Source organism: Oncorhynchus keta, chromosome 17, assembly GCF_023373465.1.
Source record: "Oncorhynchus keta strain PuntledgeMale-10-30-2019 chromosome 17, Oket_V2, whole genome shotgun sequence".
In the NCBI taxonomy this organism is placed as follows: Eukaryota; Metazoa; Chordata; class Actinopteri; order Salmoniformes; family Salmonidae; genus Oncorhynchus; species Oncorhynchus keta.
Window position 1 is genome coordinate 20,007,026 of NC_068437.1, and position 20,675 is coordinate 20,027,700.

Here is a 20,675-nt window from a genome sequence, read left to right on the forward strand (position 1 = left end):
TAGGCCATCAGCCGCCCGATACGTATCTAATACTTATATTTGTAAGACTTATCTAATCATGGTATATTAGTGTTTTGTTTTTCATTAATCTTCCTGTCGACCAAAAAATGACAATGAAATCTATTTTAATCCCACTTTGTAATAATGTAATGTGATGTAGACATTCTCTAGGCACTGTAAATAGGCTGTGTCTGTGTGTGTCTGTGTCTGTGTGTGTGTGTCTGTGTGTGTAAGTGTCTGTGTGTGTGTCTGTGTGTGTGTTTGTGTTTGTGTGTGTTTGTGTGTGTGTGTGTGTGTGTGTGTGTGTGTGTGTGTGTGTGTGTGTGTGTGTGTGTGTGTGTGTGTGTGTGTGTGTGTGTGTGTGTGTGTGTGTGTGTGTGTGTGTGTGTGTGTGTGTGTGTGTGTGTGTGTGTGTGTGTGTGCATGCATGTACGCGTGAGTGTTTGATATCCTCAGTGATCCAATGTGTTAGTCGAGTGGCGCCAGCCTGGGTCAGCTCTGCTCTGTGGGCTTATCAGTGCCCTTGTATAGACATATCAATCTAAATTGATATAGCCCCTCTGTGTCCACTGATCTGGCTACACTGCAGGAGTTTCATTATATCCTAATGGGGAAGCTCACTGTCTGTCTGGCTGGGTCCTCAGACCTGCTTTATTCAGTCTGTGACCCAATTCATGAGCTGAAGACCACTGGAGGCCCAAAGAGAACAGGCTACTACTGTTTAATATGTTTTCCAATAGGCCAATACCACAACTTTCCACAAACTTTCCACGACCATTGAAATCTTCGGGTGTCTGCCTTAGCATTTCTTCTGGTCTCCTAAGTCCAAGCAATGTTTAAATCAGTACACATTATATTATCACGTTTGAGCAAAATCGCAGGAAATTTGCTTTAAAACTGCATCAATGTATCTCAGCTCCATGGACAAATTTGTAGAATTGCAGGAAAATGTCTCTATAGCGCCAAGATTGGGGCCTCTTAAATGTTCTCTAAAATTCAGACACACCGACAGTGCCCCCTGCAAGCCACTTTTTGATCCAGAAAAAACCCTGGACATGTATTCTCTATTCAGATACTGTGCATCCCTGGACTTCTTTACATGCCCAACAAAAAGGGACTATGGGGGCTGGTGTAGCAATTATATAGGGAAAATTGACTTGCCCCGCCACAGCAACCAAACCTCCTGAAGACCTTGCCACCCAGCCAAAAGCTTGATATACTGTAGACATTTACTGGGGGGAGAAAAACATGATAATGCGGTTTTGCTACTGCAGTGGTTTGAATTGATGGATGAATTTCAGATTTTAAAGTAACAAAGTGTGCGTTGCTATGGTGATTGCAGGTTGCTCTCCAGGATGGCTGGGATGAAGGAGCAGCAATTTACGGAGGAGAAACCCCTACTACCGGAGCAGAGAGGACAAGATACTGAGATGGTGAGCATTTACTTTATATAACTGTGAATGTGTGTGTGTGTGTGTGTGTGTGTGTGTGTGTGTGTGTGTGTGTGTGTGTGTGTGTGTGTGTGTGTGTGTGTGTGTGTGTGTGTGTGTGTGTGTGTGTGTGTGTGTGTGTGTGTGTGTTCAAATGTGTATTTGTTTTTGTGCAGAGTGTGTGATATAATAGTGTATTTTTGTGTGTCTTTCTTTGGAAACAGAATGTGTTTACATGTGTAGGAGGGATGAATCATACACTGCATTTCAATTCAGGAGTGTGAAAGAAGGGGTGGGGGGGACAAGACTATGTAATTGAGAGGCTGCAAGGTCTAACCAAATCCACTGATTGCAGCAGTATGCCTGTCTTAGCAGGAGCTGTAAGTAACTCTTGATTGCTGGGACTGTATGTGAGGAGGACAAGAGAGGTGGCATCAGTAGAGGAAAGACAATCACATTGATTGAAATGCCAAATGTCTAAGAGAATATGTCACTGTAATTTATACACTTCCCTGACTCTCTTGACAATGATTGAGAGGGGAGAAACTAATGACTAAGACGATGCCAAGGCATTGGCGGATAAAACTTGGAGGCCAAATAATAAATTCAAAGTTATTGATGATTATTACCTGCTAGCTAGTAATTAGTCCCAAGGGAAATCCATATTAAAGTAAAACGTTATCGGGAGTGGATGTGTGACCCAGATGACATTCTATCCTTCAGAAGTCTATGTTGTTGAGGATTTAACAGGAGGATATCATTTCAGCAGTTTATCCAGACAGCTGTTAACTTAGCCTATCCTCTGTTGTCCTCCTCTACGTGGATCATGTCCTCCCATGTCTGTTAGTCTTCCTCCCCTCCAGGCCTCTCCCTGCCTGGACCCCTGAGGTGGACTAACCAGCCACTGTAACACACCTGTGTTTGTGTTTATGATGCAGAGAGACCAAGGGCGGTGTGTGAACGCACTCCCATGCGCAAGCCCTGCGCCACTCACCGCCCCCTCTTCCTCAAGCCGCCCCCCACAACGGTGGCATGTGATCGCGCGGCACTGGCTCCACCAGACCCGCAATCGGACCAGTGGGTGCATCCCGGTAATTACATACCCAGAACTCACCTGCAGGGAGACTATTCCCCATGCCCTGCAGGGGTACCAAATCTCCGTTACCTTTGACTGTTATCGGATGCACCTTTAAATCCTCACCTGCAACACATCCTGAGTCAGAGAAATATGGAGGGCCACAAACAACAGAGATTATCTATATTTATTAAAGTTCCTTTACACACAGGCTGTAGTAGTAGCAATAGCAGTGTTTCATACTGACATAAATTCACAGACAGGCTAAGGATAATCTAATGATAGAGAGATTTTGAACATTCCTGGAGACCAACATGCAGCCAGCCAACACCTCCAGCACAATGTCCCAGCCCCCCACCATCACCACCACCACCACCACCATGCTGTGCTACTGCAGTCACACGTGGGCTCCAAAGGACAAGAGTGACACCTGCTGGTCCGACCGTCCGAATGAAACCACTAACCTACTACGTCTCCACTAAAAACAACTGCATGAAATAACCATTCTTTCTAGGTGTGTCACTGTAACACTGTAACACTGTCTTGAATGGCATCACCCTCTATCAATGGACTGCTGATGACAATGCAACCATTTGTCAACTTTCCTCTTTCACCTCGTCCGTTTGTTCATCTGTAATCCTTGTCTTTCCTGAAACCACTGTATATGAATACACTATCGAGGATCGCACCTTTAGCACCACAAGGAGTTTGGGGACAATTATTCTTAACCCACTAATAATGCTTCTGATTCAACTATAACCTCTATAGAGCATGTCCTTCATGTTGCACTGAAGTTTAGGGGAATGCTTGGGTTCTGGTTTGGCTCTTTTAGGGCAGGGAAAACGTATTCTGTCTCTCCTGAGCCTTCTCTTCCCTGTCCACTAACTGCTGTCTGTCTGTTTGGACCCACACAGCCTCTATCTCTGTTGCTCTCTGTGGATCCATCCCCTCAGCTTTAACGGCCTGCTCAGCCCTGTGGCATCTCAGAAGTGGAAGCAGAGGGACTAACATACTGGGCGTCAGTTGACATTGTGTTTTTGTTATCTGTCTGCAGGAGAACTGTGAGACCCTGATGCCAATTGGAGACTGGAAGGTACTTAAAGTCTATTCTCTTCTATTCTCAATATACTGTATCCCCAATAATCGTTATGACTGTCCACTCGCCCGCGTAACCATGGTGTCGCACTGGGAGGAGAAGGAGGAGGGATTGGTTGGCCAAATGGTTGATGGAATCATTCGCTATCACACAGCACCTCTCACACAGTGTGGTACAGATTTGTGTCTGAATGATAACGTGTAAAGGACTTATATGTGTTTGTGTGTGAGAGAGACTGTTCAATGATTATCACTCACATAATAATAATCAATCTCAATACTACAACTATCACTATAACCATAGTAACCTACTATCCGTTATGGATTAGTAATAACACAGTTATTTCAAAGTCCTCAGAAGTTGATTTCTGTACCCGTGATGTTGTCAATTTTAACATGATTCCACGTGACGATGAGATCAGAATAATCCAGACACCTTGTTTCTCACCTCTGTCTGACGCCTCCAGTGTCACCCCCCTCTTCTCTCACTCTCTCCAGTCTCACCTCCTCTCTCTCTCTCTCTCTCTCTCTCTCTCTCTCTCTCTCTCTCTCTCTCTCTCTCTCTCTCTCTCTCTCTCTCTCTCTCTCTCTCTCTCTCTCTCTCTCTCTCTCTCTCTCTCTCTCTCTCACTCCCCTCTCCTACTGCCTCCTGACAGTCCTTTATAATGGAAAGGCTAACAAACACAGTTGCTTATTATCTTGAGTTAAACGGGAGAGGACTGTGTACCCTTACGATTGGTGCTATGAAAATAACAACTGTGATTTGCTTTGCACAAATCAAATGAACGGGCCTCTTGAAGTTTGAGTGTTGAGAGCATGTATGTGTGCGCCTGTGTGCGTGTCCATGCATGTGTGTGTGTTGAATTTTAATTAGCAAAAGAAATCTCACTGCATACTAAGCATGTGTTTATGCATCACCTTCCATGACTTTTGAGGAGCGATAAGAGGGGTGGGAGAGGAAAGGGGACAGGTAGGACAGGGACAATGGGAGGAAGGGAGGGAATTGTTCTGCTATATTCTCAATGACTGAATTACAGATCTTCCTCAGGCAACATAATGCTCTCAGCAAAAAACTCATTGCCTTTCTACCCAAACACAGACCTGACCATATACACACATTACACTCACTAATAAACCAGCATGTTCATCAGAACAGACCATATACACACACACATTACACACGCTAATAAACCAGCATGTTCATCAGAACAGACCATATAGACACATTACACACACTAATAAACCAGCATGTTCATCAGAACAGACCATATAGACACATTACACACACTAATAAACCAGCATGTTCATCAGAACAGACCATATAGACACATTACACACGCTAATAAACCAGCATGTTCATCAGAACAGACCATATAGACACATTACACACACTAATAAACCAGCATGTTCATCAGAACAGACCATATACACACATTACACACACTAATAAACCAGCATGTTCATCAGAACAGACCATGTACACACATTACACACACTAATAAACCAGCATGTTCATCAGAACAGACCATATACACACATTACACACACTAATAAACCAGCATGTTCATCAGAACAGACCATGTACACACATTACACACACTAATAAACCAGCATGTTCATCAGAACAGACCATATACACACATTACACACACTAATAAACCAGCATGTTCATCAGAACAGACCATATAGACACATTGCACACACTAATAAACCAGCATGTTCATCAGAACAGACCATGCACACACATTACACACACTAATAAACCAGCATGTTCATCAGAACAGACCATGTACACACATTACACACACTAATAAACCAGCATGTTCATCAGAACAGACCATATACACACATTACACACACTAATAAACCAGCATGTTCATCAGAACAGACCATGTACACACATTACACACACTAATAAACCAGCATGTTCATCAGAACAGACCATGTACACACATTACACACACTAATAAACCAGCATGTTCATCAGAACAGACCATGTACACACATTACACACACTAATAAACCAGCATGTTCATCAGAACAGACCATGTACACACATTACACACACTAATAAACCAGCATGTTCATCAGAACAGACCATGTACACACATTACACACACTAATAAACCAGCATGTTCATCAGAACAGACCATGTACACACATTACACACACTAATAAACCAGCATGTTCATCAGAACAGCAGAGTAAAAGTATTTGTATGTTTTGTTGATATTTATAATGCTTATGATATAACAACACTTTCCAAAGTGGCATTGGGGGTAAAGTATACGAGATCATTTTATTTATTTTTTATTTAACCTTTATTTAACCAGGAAGGGCTCATTGAGATTAAAATCTATTTTTCAAGAGCGCCCTGGCTAAGGTAGGCAGCACCAAGTCATTACAAAAAAATGACAGACAGACAACATGAAAAACTACAAGTAATCTAGTAAAAACCAAAAGAGCGAATGAAAAACATTGACAGGTCAGGGAATCAGCCTCAAAATACTTCATCAGTGATTTAAAAACAACAATCGGGAAAAGTTCTTCCAGTTTAAAAGTATTTTGTAAGGTGTTCCAAGACGATGGTGTAGAGTACATAAAAACCCTTTTACCAAATTCAGTTCGGACATTTGGAACAGTTAGCAGGATAAAGTCAAGCGAACGAAGAGAGTACCCAGCACATTTCTGAACAATAAAAATGCACAAATAAAAAGGTAGTAAACCCAAAATGGCTATGTAAATAAAAGTATACCAGTGACTGAGCCTACGAGTGACTAGAGAAGATCAGCCATCCCTGGTATACAAAGTGCAGTGGTGCATAAGGGTTTTGCAGTTTAAAATAAATCTAAGTTCCATGGTAAAGAGTGTCAATTGATCTCAAACACTGAGCAGAAGCATTCACATATAAAATATCCCCCTAGTCTAGTAAAGGCATAAATGTAGCTGATACTAGCCTCCTTCTGGCTTCAAAAGAAAAACAGGCCTTATTCCTAAAATAAAATCTCAATTTCAGCTTCCATTTTTTTGTAAGTTGTTGAATATGCAATTTAAAAGAGAGGCCGTCATCAATTAAAATTCCAAAATATTTATGAGGTTACAACCTCAATCTCCTTGCCCTGACAGGTAGTAATAGGTGAAAGGTTCAGAGGTCTATTTCTTGCATTAGAAAACACCATCAGTTTAGTTTTGTCAGTATTGAGGATAAGCTTCAATTTACACAAGGTATGTTGAACAGTATAAAAAGCAGTTTGCATGTTCTGGAAAGCTTTTGTAAGAGACGAGGCACAACAGTAAATATCAGCATAAAAATGAAGTTGTGCATTTTGGACATTTTTGTCTATATCATTTATATAAATAGTGAATAAGAGAGGACCAAGTACAGAGCCTTGGGGCACCCCATTCAAGACAGACAATTTAACAGACATAAGCCCATCAAATTGAGTGCACTGAGTTCTATCAGACGGATAGTTAGCAAACCATGCAACTGCATGCTCCGAAAGACCTACACTCGACAATCTCTGCCTTAGTATAACATGATCAACTGTATCAAAAACTTAGAGAGATCAATAAAAAGTGAGACACAGTGCTGTTTTTTGTCAATGGCTTCAGTGATATCATTTAAAACCTTCATGGCTGCTGTAATTGTGCTCTGCTTCTTCCTGAAGCCCGATTGGTACATTGATAAAATAGAGTTAGTAAATAAAAACTGTTTTAGCTGTTCACTTACAAGGGTTTCAAGTATTTTCACCAGGGGTGACAGCTTTGTGATTGGCCTATAATTATTTAAAAGAGTTGGATCTCCCCCTTTTAAAAGTGGTAGGACAAATGCTGATTTCCAGATATTTGGAATTTCATTACATTCCAGGGTTAGATTGAACAGAGATGTAAGTGGTTCAACTATGAAATCAGCTGCCAGATTTAAAAAGCAGGGATCCAAAAGATCAGGACCTGCAGGCTTTCTCTGATCGAAGGATTTCAGGGCTTTATGTACCACCTGCACTGAGAATGGCAAAAAGCAAAAAGTTTGACCAGCTCTCACGAGTTCATCCACACAGCCTACCAGATCATACAAAGTGCTCATTAAAACAATCATAAAATTGATTTACTCTGAACTACACATGTAGTATTAAACTGAACAATAAAATAGTTTTTTGCGCAAGGGCGCGGGATGTGTGATTCGGGGTGCTCAAAGAGGAGCGTCTATGTGATCATTGCACGAGAGGGAGAGAGAGAGAGAGAGCTCCTACGGTAGGTACGCTTATAGCTCATCTCTTGGCAGAAGTACTGTAGACTACTTTATCACTGACCTCAACCCAGAGTCTCTCAGAGGGTTGACAGTCAGCCCACTGACACCCCTATCAAGTACATTATTTTCTTTAGGAATATAGTGAAGTAAAAGTAGTCAAAAATATGAATAGTAAAGTAAAGCACAGATACCCCAAAAAACTACTTAAGTAGTACTTCAAAGTATTTTTACTTAAGTACTTTATACCACTGACTGTAATAGTGAAGGTGTAAACTTGGCAGTAGAAAACCTAAACAGTATATTTGACCTCTCAGCTTCTCTATCAAGTATTTGTTTTCAAGCAGACAACCTAAGAAAATTAACAACAATGACAAATGGTTTGATGAAGAATGCAAAAACTTAAGAAAGAAATTGAGAAACGTATTCAACCAAAAACATAGAGACCCAGAAAACCTGACCCTACGCCTTCACTGTGGTGAATCACTAAAAGAATACAGAAATACACTATGGAAAAAGATGGAACAGCAGATCAGAAATTAGCTCAATGTGTCATGTTCACTTGTTCCTGTGATTGTCTCCACCCCCTCCAGGTGTTGCTTATTTTCCTCAGTGTATTTATCCCTGTGTTTCCTGTCTCTCTGTGCCAGTTCGTCTTGTATGTTTAGTCAAGTCAAACAGCGTGTTTTTCCTGTGCTCCTTTTGCTATTCTCCTTTTTCTAGTCCTCCCGGTTTTGACCCTTGCCTGTTTCTGGACTTTGTACCCGCCTGCCTTGACCACGAGCCTGTCTGCTACTCTATGCCTCCTGAACTCTGATCTGGTTTTGACCTTTTGCCTGTCCATAACCATTCTCTTGCCTGTCCACGACCATTCCCTTGCCTGTCCACGACCATTCTCTTGCCTGTCCACGACCATTCTCTTGCCTGTCCACGACCATTCTCTTGCCTGTCCACGACCATTCTCTTGCCTGTCCACGACCATTCTCTTGCCTGTCCACGACCATTCTCTTGCCTGTCCACGACCATTCTCTTGCCGACCCCTTTTGGATTATTAAACATTGTAAGACTCCAACCATCTGCCTCCTGTGTCTGCATCTGGGGCTCGCCTTGTGCCTTGATACAATGTAATTGAAGAAACAACATTTCAGTTTCTGAGAAAATTGGGAAACACTAAACAAACAACAACACAAATAATTATCTATCCAAAACAGAGATGTATGGATAAACCACTTCTCCAATCTTGTTTGCTCTATAACAAAGAACAAACAGCAAAAACATATACAGTACCAGTCAATAGTTTGGATACACCTACTCATTCCAGGGTTTTTCTTTACTTTTACTATTTTCTACATTGTAACTCTGGGTCTTCCTTTCCTGTGGCAGTCCTCATGAGAGCCAGTTTCATAATAGCCCTTGGTTGGTTTTTGCGACTGCACTTGAAGAATCTTTCAAAGTTCTTGAAATTTTCCGGATTGACTGACCTTCATGTCTTAAAGTAATGATGGACTGTTCTTTCTCTTTGCTTATTTGAGCTGTTCTTGCAATAATATGGACTTGATCTTTTGCCAATTAGGGCTATCTTCTGTATACCAACCCTACCTTGTGACAACACAACTGATTGGCTCAAATACATTAAAATGAACTTTTAACAAGGCACACCTGTTAATTGAAATGCATTCCAGGTGACTACCTCATGAAGCTGGTTGAGAGAATGTCAAGAGTGTGCAAAGCTGTCATCAAGGCAAAGGGTGACTATTTGAAGAATCTCAAATCTCAAATATTTTTTGATTTGTTTAACGCTTTTTGGGTTACTACATGATTTCCATATGTGTTATTTCATAGTTTTGACGTCTTCACTATTAGTCTACAATGTAGAAAATAGTAAAAATAAAGAAAAACCCTTGAATGAGTAGGTGTGTCCAAACCTTTGACTGGTATTCAGACCCTTTGCAATGAGACTCAGAATTGAGCTCAGATGCATCCTGTTTCCATTGATCATCCTTGAGATGTTTCTACAACTTGATTGGAGTCCACCTGTGCTAATTTCAATTGATTGGACATGATTTGGAAAGGCACACACCTGTTTATATAAGGTCCCACATTTTACAGTGCATGTCAGAGCAAAAACCAAGCTATGAAGTCGAAGGAATTGTCCATAGAGCTCTGAGACAGGATTGTGTCGAGGTCTGGGGAAGGGTACCAAAAAATGTCTGAAGCATTGAAGGTCCCCAAGAACACAGTGGCCTCCATCATTCTTAAATAGAATAAGTTTGTAACCACCAATTATCTTCCTAGAGCTGGCCGCCTGGCCAAACTGAGCAAGCGGGGGAGAAGGGCCTTGGTCAGGGAGGTGACTAAGAAACCGATGGTCACTGAGTTCCTCTGTGGAGATGGGAGAACCTTCCAGAAACACAACCATATCTGCAGGACTTCACCAATCAGGCCTCTATGGTAGATTGGCTAGACAGAAGCCACTTCTGAGTAAAAGGCACATGACAGCCCTCTTGGAGTTTGCCAAAAGTCACCTAAAGGATTCTCAGACGATGAAAAACAAGATTCTCTGGTCTGATGAAACCAAGATTGAACTCTTTGTCCAGGCATTGCTTATCACCTGGCCAATACCATCCCTATGGTGAAGCATGGTGGTGGCAGCATCATGCTGTGGGGATGTTTTTCAGTGGCATGGACTGGGAGTTTAGTCAGGATCGAGGGAAAATCCTTGATGAAAACCTGCTCCAGAGTGCTCAGGATTTCAGACTGGGGCGAAGGTTCACCTTCCAACAGAACAACGACCCTAAGCACACAGCCAAGATAACGCAGGAGTGGCTTCGGGACAAGTTTCTGAATTTCTTTGAGTGGCCCAGCTAGAGCCTGGACTTGAACCCGATCGTACATTTCTGGAGAGATCTGAAAATAGCTGTGCAGCGACGATCCCCATCCAACATGATAGAGCTTGAGAGGATCTGCAGAGAAAATAGGAGACAATCCCCAAATACAGGGGTGCCAAGCTTGTAGCGTCATACCCAAGAAGACTCCATGCTGTAATTGCTGCCAAAGGTGCTTCAACAAAGTAAAGGGTCTGAATACTTTTAAACTCTAAGCCTGTTTTTGCTTTGTCATTATGAGGTATTGTGTGTAGATTGATGAGGGGGGGAAACAATTTAATCCATTCTTGGATAAGGCTGTAACGTAACAACATTTGTAAAAAGTGAAGGTGTCTGAATTTTTCCCAAATACACTATATATATCAACAAATTGGTTAGGGCGCTAGAACAGTTTGCACCACCTGGTCTCACCCTACTAGAATCTGAAGTCAAATGTCTACTGTTTGCTGATGATCTGGTGCTTCTGTCACCAACCAAGGAGGGCCAACAGCAGCCCCTAGATCTTCTGCACAGATTCTGTCTGACCTGGGCCCTGACAGTAAATCTCAGTAAGACAAAAATAATGGTGTTCCAAAAAAGGTCCAGTTACCAGGACCCCAAATACAAATTCCACCTAGACACCGTTGCCCTAGAGCACATAAAAAGTATACATACTTTGACCTAAACATCAGCGCCACAGATAACTTCCACAAAGCTGTGAACGATCTGAGAGACAAGGCAAGAAGGGCATTCTACGCCATCAAAAGGAACATAAAATTCAACATACCAATTAGGATCTGGATAAAGATACTTGAATCAGTTATCAAACCCATTGCTCTTTATGGTTGTGAGGTCTGGGGTCCGCTCACCAACCAAGAATTCACAAAATGGGACAAACACCAAATTGAGACTCTGCATGCAGAATTCTGCAAAAATATTCTCTGTGTACAACGTAAAACACCAAATAATACATGCAGAGCAGAAGTAGGTCGATACCTGCTAATTATCAAAATCCAGAAAATAGCAATTCTACAACCACTTAAAAGGAAGCAATTCTCAACCTTCCATAATAAAGCCATCACATACAGAGAGATGAACCTGGAGAAGAGTCTCCTAAGCAAGGTAGTCCAGGGGCTCTGTTCACAAACACAAACAGACCCCACAGAGCCCCAGGACAGCAACACAAATCCAATTTTGATAAACTCCCATATCTATTGGGTTCCCATGCCAATAAAGCCCTTTTAATTGGAGAGAGAGAGAGAGAGAGAGAGAGAGAGAGAGAGAGAGAGAGAGAGAGAGAGAGAGAGAGAGAGAGAGAGAGAGAGAGAGAGAGAGAGAGAGAGAGAGAGAGAGAGAGAGAGAGAGAGAGAGAGAGAGAGAGAGAGAGAGAGAGAGAGAGAGAGAGAGAGAGAGAGAGAGAGAGAGAGAGAGAAAATCTCCCCTGATATAGAGTGGTGGTGGTGATGAGAGAGCAAAACAAGAGCACAACAGAGAAGATGCTGTGACTGATTGGGCAGCCAACCAATCAGATGCAGAGAGCCAGCCAAAGGGCTTGAGCTCAGCACGCCCTCACGGTGGGTTTATAAGGTGTCTGGGGAAGAGAGAGGGCAGCAGCAAGACTGCAGAGCTCAGCCCTAGAACAGGACAAGGCTAGACGAGACAGAGACCACCAGCAGCAGCAGTCCCACTACCAGAGAGGACGGGCTCTGAATGTCTCGTCTCCACCCGCAGCTCCTACTCCTCCTGCCGCTCTACCTCCTCTTTCTCCTCCTCCACCGAGCACACTTACTCAGGCACCATGCCTGAATGCTGGGATGGGGTGAGTGGCGGTGTAAAGTGTGTCTGCGGGTGACTGAGTGACTGATAGCGTGAGGGTATTTTGATCAAGTAAATTCACTGTGTCTTAATGAACTCCTCTGTTCGTGGATGTGCATGACGAGCACATTGTGCACACGTTTATTTCTTGTGCACACACACAACCACGTCTTACCTTCTTCATGCATGTTCTTATACCATGTTTATATCGTAGCAGAACGACTAGCTGTCTACCCATCTGTTTTAATGCTCTGGGATCATGAGTGAAATCTGCATGTTGAAATATTAGTAGTCTAGATTTGGTTTTATTATATAACTTAACATATGAGTTAATGTTGCATAGTGGCATGGTTGTTGTACTGTTATTGTGTTGCTCTAATGATCAGTCGTGTAAATGTCTCCGTGGAGACACACTGACACACTAATGCTGTGACACACTAATGCATTCTGCAACACATGCAAGCCTACACAGAGATGCCCGCAAGTCTGGGGGAGATGCAAATTATTCCGCACTTGGATGTCTGTGTGACCTTGGGAGTGAGGGAGGAAGGGAATTAGAGAGGAAGATGAGTGAGAGACAAAGAAATCACAGAAGAGACTAAGAGAGGGAGGGAGTATTTGCAGTGATACAGGTGCTGTTTTTACCTGCAGTCTATTGTGCTGCCATCCAGAAAATACCAAAATAGTTTTACCCATTCCATCAACCCCTATCATACTACACGTTTAGACAACCCAAATGACCTTTACATTGTATCTGTCAATCGTTCACACAAGCATTTCATGTCACACAAAGACAAAAAAGACAACAGATTTTACAGGTGAGTGTATTGCAGTAGCTGCCGATGTAATTGCTTCACAGAGGGTATGCAGCATACTGTCAGACATACATGTATTGGGTGCCAGACCGATGCGTGGTTAGGGAGCACTTAGCGTCACAGACTATGGCTACAGTACATCCTCAATGGCACCTTATTCCCTAGTTAGTGCACTACTTCTGACCAGGGCTCATACGGTGCCATTTGGGATGCAGCCTATCAGTGGCATTTCTCTGTCTGGCTGTGATAGGACATAATCCTGGAGCGCTGAACCAACGTTTATGGAAATAATATCTGCTGCCTCCATTTTGAGTGTGTCTGCCTGTCTGGCTGTGTTGATGAGGATGTGAGTCATGTGAGATTGAAATACCAATGAGACCCTGTAACTATGTCAACACCACACAACAACATTTTGTAATTAATATGCTATTGCATAGAATGTTTGCAGGTTTTTGTTTTTTCCTTTCATTTAAGACCTAGAAAACCAGATGTGGGGGTGAAGTTACTTACTAATTAGTTACCTTAATTGATCAATCAAGTACAAGGGAGAGGCGAAAAACCCGCAGCCACTCGGTCCTCCGTGGAACGAGTTTGACACCTGTGCTTTACAGTATATGTAAGGCCTCTCAGAATGTTGATCAGAAGTGGAAGGTTGGTGTCTATTACATCTCAGTGATAGTGGGTCAACTGTTTGTGCACTCCAGTGAACTCCATTGTATGTGCAGAGGTACAGAATGCGTCCTTGTGGAAGTAAATGCATTTAAATATGAGTATTTGTCTGTTTCAGGAACATGACATTGAGACTCCGTATGGGATGCTACACGTGGTTATTCGTGGGGCCCCCAAAGGAAACAAGCCTGCCATCCTCACCTACCATGATGTGGGGCTTAACCGTGAGTACAAACACTGTCCTTCTACCTTTATTTGACCTTTATTTAACTAGGCAAGTCAGTTAAGAACAAATTCTTATTTTCAATGACGGCCTAGGAACAGTGGATTAACTGCCTGTTCAGGGGCAGAACGACAGATTTGTACCTTGTTAGCTTGGGGATTTGAACTTGCAACCTTTCGGTTACTAGTCCAACACTAACCACTAGGATACCCTGCCGCTATGCTTGTGTGTGTGCGTGCACACGCGCTTTCAGTGTGTGCTCCATGTGTGAGTTCATGTCTTTGTTGCACCACCATCTGTCATGTAACAATGACCTGCAGCTGGTTCCAGGGTTCATCTTGCCACACTTCCTAAGGGTGCTGTTCATGGTGGGATCTGGCAGCTGTATCCGTCGAGCTGTCAGCCCCGGGAGGTGTTGTGCCCATCTGAGGTGATAATTGGACTCCATTCTGGGAGCTATATCAGAGTACCAGTAGCATTCCCTGACAGCGGTCCAGTCAGCCCACTGCAGAGCGCAGACAGACAGTGTGACTCTCTCACGTTTACCCAGCATGTCCGTTACTACTTCCCAGCTGAGCCTGCTCGTTAGCTCCTCTAATTGGTGGATGGGGACTGCTTTTCAATGTTGCTGCAGTTTGCAGGGAGTATTGTTACACTTGTAGCAGGAAATGACTCCAGGATACAAAACACAATGTTTAATCATCTACATTACAACTGCATTGCCTGTAGCTGTCTGAAATAGGATCCAGCCCATTGAAGTACCAGATACAAACTGCATTCCACAAGATAGCACTGTCTGTCAGTGGTCAGTCAACAAAGGACTGGGTAATGAAATAATGACGGCTGGAGAGAAAAAAAAGAGGGAGAGTGAGAAATGTAGGTCAGAAAAACATCCCAATCATACAAGCGGGGTGGTGTTGGGGGAGGGGTCAGCACTGCTGCACTGTAGATCAGCTGTTCCTCTGCCTCCCTCTGCATGCCTCCCTCTGCCTGCCTGCCTCTGCATGCCTGCCTCCCTCTGCATGCCTGCCTCCCTCTGCATGCCTGCCTCCCTCTGCATGCCTGCCTCCATCTGCATGCCTGCCTCCCTCTGCATGCCCACCTCCGTCTGCATGCCTGCCTCCGCCTGCATGCCTGCCTCCCTCTGCATGCCTGCCTCCCTCTGCATGCCTGCCTCTGCATGCCTGCCTCCCTCTGCATGCCTGCCTCCCTCTGCATGCCTGCCTCCCTCTGCCTGCCTTCTCCGTCTGCATGCCTGCCTGCCTCTGCATGCCCACCTCCGTCTGCATGCCTGTCTCCATCTGCATGCCTGCCTCCCTCTGCATGCCTGCCTCCCTCTGCATGCCTGCCTCCCTCTGCATGCCTGCCTGCCTCCCTCTGCATGCCTGCCTCCCTCTGCATGCCTGCCTCCCTCTGCATGCCTGCCTCCCTCTGCATGCCTGCCTCCCTCTGCATGCCTGCCTCCCTCTGCATGCCTGCCTCCCTCTGCATGCCTGCCTCCTTCTGCATGCCTGCCTCCCTCTGCATGCCTGCCTGCCTCCCTCTGCATGCCTGCCTCTGCATGCCTGCCTCCTCTGCATGCCTGCCTCCCTCTGCATGCCTGCCTCCCGTCTGCATGCCTGCCTCCGTCTGCACCTCCGTCTGCATGCCTCTCCATCTGCATGCCCTGCCTCTGCATGCCTGCCTCCATCATGCCTGCCTCCCTCTGCATGCCTGCCTCCCTCTGCATGCCTGCCTCCCTCTGCATGCCTGCCTCCCTCTGCATGCCTGCCTCCCTCTGCATGCCTGCCTCCGTCTGCCTGCCTGCCTCCCTCTGCCTGCCTGCCTGCCTCCCTCTGCCTGCCTGCCTGCCTCCCTCTGCCTGCCTGCCTCCCTCTGCCTGCCTGCCTCCGTCTGCATGCCTGCCTGCCTCCCTCTGCCTGCCTGCCTCCCTCTGCCTGCCTGCCTCCGTCTGCATGCCTGCCTCCGTCTGCATGCCTGCCTCCCTCTGCATGCCTGCCTCCTATTTTCTATCACCTTAGCAACTCCATGTTGTTGTCTGTCACCACAAACCAAAGAGAACTAGGACAACAGCGGCAGTGGGGGGGGGGGGCAGAGTTGTTTTCAGAGGTGAGGTATATAGGGTGTCATTGCTGGTCTGTTAAACAGAGAGGGATGGCACTTCAGTTAACCTATAACCTCGGTTAAAATGCAGTATATCAAACTAGATCGTCTTTTCTTTACTCTGACTTAATGTACGATCACTCAAGCACCCAGATGATAATGGAATGACTTCCAGTAAAACCTCAGGTCATTTCCCATTCTCATTTCCCCTGCTGACGAGGTGCTCTCTGCATAGTGCATGTTTGACATTGTCTTCCCTCTGTCTCTCTCTCTCTGCCCTGCACAGACAAGTTGTGCTTCAACAGCTTCTTCCACAACGAGGACATGCAGGAGATCACCAAGCACTTTGTGGTGTGTCATGTGGATGCTCCTGGACAGCAGATTGGAGCCTCTCAGATGCCACAGGGGTATATAACACCTAAACACACGTACATGCCTGTACACACTTATACATATCCATGCACCTCTGGTGTCTTGTATTGGCTGGAGTGTGCAGACAGACAGATAGACAGGGATTCCTTCAGTGCTGTCTCTTGGTCACGTGACTGTTTAACTAAAGATCTCCACCTCACCTCTCAACAGGTACCAGTACCCCACCATGGACCAGCTGGCAGGCATGCTGCCCAGTGTAGTGCAGCACTTTGGGTGAGTGGTCCTCCCCTTCCTCTCTCTCCTAGTAAACAGTACATATATTATCCATATTGTTCAACTGTGAATGCATGAATGAACCTGTAAAGTAATTCAAACCATTCCCATTTGACAGATTCAAGAGCATTGTGGGCATTGGAGTTGGGGCTGGCGCTTACGTCCTGGCCAAATTTGCTGTAAGTCATACCCGGTTATTGTTCTTTGCTTTTCCACATCTTTCATATTTTGGGGCCTAATAATGATCCCAGGTGTATCTACCACAGGAGGTTGGTGGCACCTTAATTGGGGAGGACGAGCTCATGGTAATGGCTCAAGTGGAATTAGTGGAATGGTATCAAGACATGGTTTCTATGTGTTTGATGCCATTCCATTCGCTCCGTTCCCGACATTATTATGATCCATCCTTCCCTCAGCAGCCTCCTGTGGTATCTATCTAACATAAGACAGCGTTGCTCTGCTCTGCTCTGCCCTCAGCTGATCTTCCCTGACCTGGTGGAGGGCCTGGTGCTGCTCAACATCGACCCCAACGGGAAGGGCTGGATCGACTGGGCCACTGGCAAGGTAGCAGACCTCTGTGGCAAACACATAAACAGAGTTACCTTTCAAAACTATCAAAATGGCTGCTGTACTTGCAATTGGTGCAAGGTAATAATATATATCTCTCTTTCCTCATCTCTCTCTTTCTCTCTCTCCTCCTCCTTCCTCTCCAGCTCTCTGGGCTCACCAGTGCTCTTCCAGACACAGTCCTGCCCCACCTCTTTAGCCAGGTGAGTCCTCACTCCAAATATGTGTGGTAATCAAACCATTATCCACGTACCTACAATAGTTTGTGGCAATACATAGGACTACACACCACAATAACAACAACACTAGACTGGAGGCTTTGGATTACACACCATAATAACAACAACATTAGACTGCAGGCTGTGTAATGTTAATAACCTTCAGAGACACCAGTCTCTCAGTCTACCTGTGTTATTGTGGATGGTTGTACAGGAGGAGCTGATGAACAACACAGAGCTGGTCCAGAGTTACCGTCAACAGATCAACAACACCGTCAACCAGGTCAACCTGCAGCTCTTCTGGAACATGTACAACAGGTAACACACACACCTAGTGTGTATACACGCACGCACGCACACACACACACACACACACACACACACACACACACACACACACACACACACACACACACACACACACACACACACACACACACACACACACACAAATCAAATCAAATCAAAGGTATTTATATAGCCCTTCATACATCAGCTGAAATCTCAAAGTGCTGTACAGAAACCCAGCCTAAAACCCCAAACAGCAAGCATTGCAGGTGTAGAAGCACGGTGGCTAGGAAAAACTCCCTAGAAAGGCCAAAACCTAGGAAGAAACCTAGAAAGGAACCAGGCTATGAGGGGTGGCCAGTCCTGGCTGTGCCGGGTGGAGATTATAACAGAACATGGCCAAGATGTTCAAATGTTCATAAATGACCAACATGGTCAAATAATAATAATCACAGTAGTTGTCGAGGGTGCAGCAAGTCAGCGCCTCAGGAGTAAATGTCAGTTGGCTTTTCATAGCCGATCATTAAGATTATCTCTACCACTCCTGCTGTCTCTAGAGAGTTGAAAACAGCAGGTCTGGGACAGGTAGCACGTCCGGTGAACAGGTCAGGATTCCATAGTCGCAGGCAGAACAGTTGAAACTGGAGCAGCAGCACGGCCAGGTGGACTGGGGACAACAAGGAGTCATCATGCCAGGTAGTCCTGAGGCATGGTCCTAGGGCTCAGGTCCTCCGAGAGAGAGAAAGAAAGAGAGAAAGAGAGAATTAGAGAGAGCATACTTAAATTCACACAGGACACCAGATAAGACAGGAGAAGTACTCCAGATATAACAAACTGACCCTAGCCCCCCGACTCATAAACTACTGCAGCATAAATACTGGAGGCTGAGACAGGAGGGGTCAGGAGACATTGTGGCCCCATCCGATGATACCCCCGGACAGGGCCAAACAGGAAGGATATAACCCCACCCACTTTGCCAAAGCACAGCCCCCACACCACTAGAGGGATCTCTTCAACCACCAACTTACCATCCTGAGACAAGGCCGAATATAGCCCACAAAGATCTCCGCCACGGCACAACCCAAGGGGGGGCGCCAACCCAGACAGGAAGTTCACATCAGTGACTCAACCCACTCAAGTGACGCACCCCTCCTAGGGACGGCATGAAAAAGCACCAGTAAGCCAGTGACTCAGCCCCTGTAATAGGGTTAAAGGCAGAGAATCCCAGTGGAAAGAGGGGAACAGCAAGGGCGGTTTGTTGCTCCAGAGCCTTTCCATTCACCTTCACACTCCTGGGCCAGACTACATTCAATCATATGACCCACTGAAGAGATGAGTCTTCAGTAAAGACTTAAAGGTTGAGACCGAGTCTGCGTCTCTCACATGGGTAGGCAGACCATTCCATAAAAATTGAGCTCTATAGGAGAAAGCCCTGCCTCCAGCTGTTTGCTTAGAAATTCTAGGGACAATTAGGAGGCTTGCGTCTTGTGACTGTAGTGTACGTGTAGGTATGTACGGCAGGACCAAATCAGAGAGATAGGTAGGAGCAAGCCCATGTAATGCTTTGTAGGTTAGCAGTAAAACCTTGAAATCAGCCCTTGCCTTAACAGGAAGCCAGTGTTTGGGAGGCTAGCACTGGAGTAATATGATCACATTTTTGGGTTCTAGTCAGGATTCTAGCAGCCGTATTTAGCACGAACTGCAGTTTATTTAGTGCTTTATCCGGGTAGCCGGAAAGTAGAGCATTGCAGTAGTCTAACTTAGAAGTAACAAAAGCACGGATGAATTTTTCTGCATCATTTTTGGACAGAAAGTTTCTGATTTTTGCAATGTTATGTAGATGGAAAAAAGTTGTCCTTGAAACTGTCTTGATATGTTCGCCAAAAGAGAGATCAGGGTCCAGAGTAATGCCGATGTCCTTCACATTTTTATTTGAGATGACTGTACAACCATTAAGATTAATTGTCAGATTCAACAGAAGATCTCTTTATTTCTTGGGACCTAGAACAAGCATCTCTGTTTTGTCCGAGTTTAAAAGTAGAAAGTTTGCAGCCATCCACTTCCTTATGTCTGAAACACATGCTTCTAGCGAGGGCAATTTTGGGGCTTCACCATGTTTCATTGAAATGTATAGCTGTGTGTCATCCACATAGCAGTGAAAGTTAACATTATGTTTTTGAATGACATCCCCAAGAGGTAAAATATATAGTGAAAACAATAGTGGTCCTAAAACGGAACCTTGAGGAACACCGGAATTTACAGTTGATTTGTCAGAGGACAAACCATTCACAGAGACAAACTGATATTTTTCCGACAGATAAGATCTAAACCAGGCCAGAACTTGTCCGTGTAGACCAATTTGGGTTTCCAATCTCTCCAAAAGAATGTGGTGATCGATGGTGTCAAAAGCAGCACTAAGGTCTAGGAGCACGAAGACAGATGCAGAGCCTCGGTCTGATGCCATTAAAAGGTCATTTACCACCTTCACAAGTGAAGTCTCAGTGCTATGATGGGGTCTAAAACCAGACTGAAGCATGTCGTATACATTGTTTGTCTTCAGGAAGGCAGTGAGTTGCTGCGCAACAGCTTTTTCAAAATCTTTTGAGAGGAATGGAAGATTCG

At 44.8% G+C, this 20,675-nt stretch overlaps 1 protein-coding gene across 7 annotated transcripts in view; it reads left to right on the plus strand.

Annotated features, from left to right (window-relative positions):
- The window catches only part of ndrg4 (NDRG family member 4), a 42,675-nt gene that overhangs the window by 11,433 nt on the left and 10,567 nt on the right, over positions 1–20,675 (plus strand). For 3 of the 7 annotated variants that reach the window (XM_035790853.2, XM_035790851.2, XM_035790852.2), the window contains 10 exons: positions 1,343–1,433; positions 2,369–2,521; positions 3,560–3,598; positions 14,128–14,233; positions 16,622–16,742; positions 16,918–16,980; positions 17,099–17,159; positions 17,458–17,544; positions 17,694–17,750; positions 17,980–18,083. In XM_035790853.2, the coding sequence (XP_035646746.1) occupies positions 1,356–1,433; positions 2,369–2,521; positions 3,560–3,598; positions 14,128–14,233; positions 16,622–16,742; positions 16,918–16,980; positions 17,099–17,159; positions 17,458–17,544; positions 17,694–17,750; positions 17,980–18,083 (869 nt within the window). In that variant the 5' untranslated portion in view covers positions 1,343–1,355. Of the gene's footprint in view, positions 1–1,342; positions 1,434–2,368; positions 2,522–3,559; positions 3,599–12,288; positions 12,530–14,127; positions 14,234–16,621; positions 16,743–16,917; positions 16,981–17,098; positions 17,160–17,457; positions 17,545–17,693; positions 17,751–17,979; positions 18,084–20,675 lie in introns of those variants that run through there. The other 4 variants (XM_035790855.2, XM_035790854.2, XM_035790856.2 and 1 more) reach the window with 3 other exon arrangements.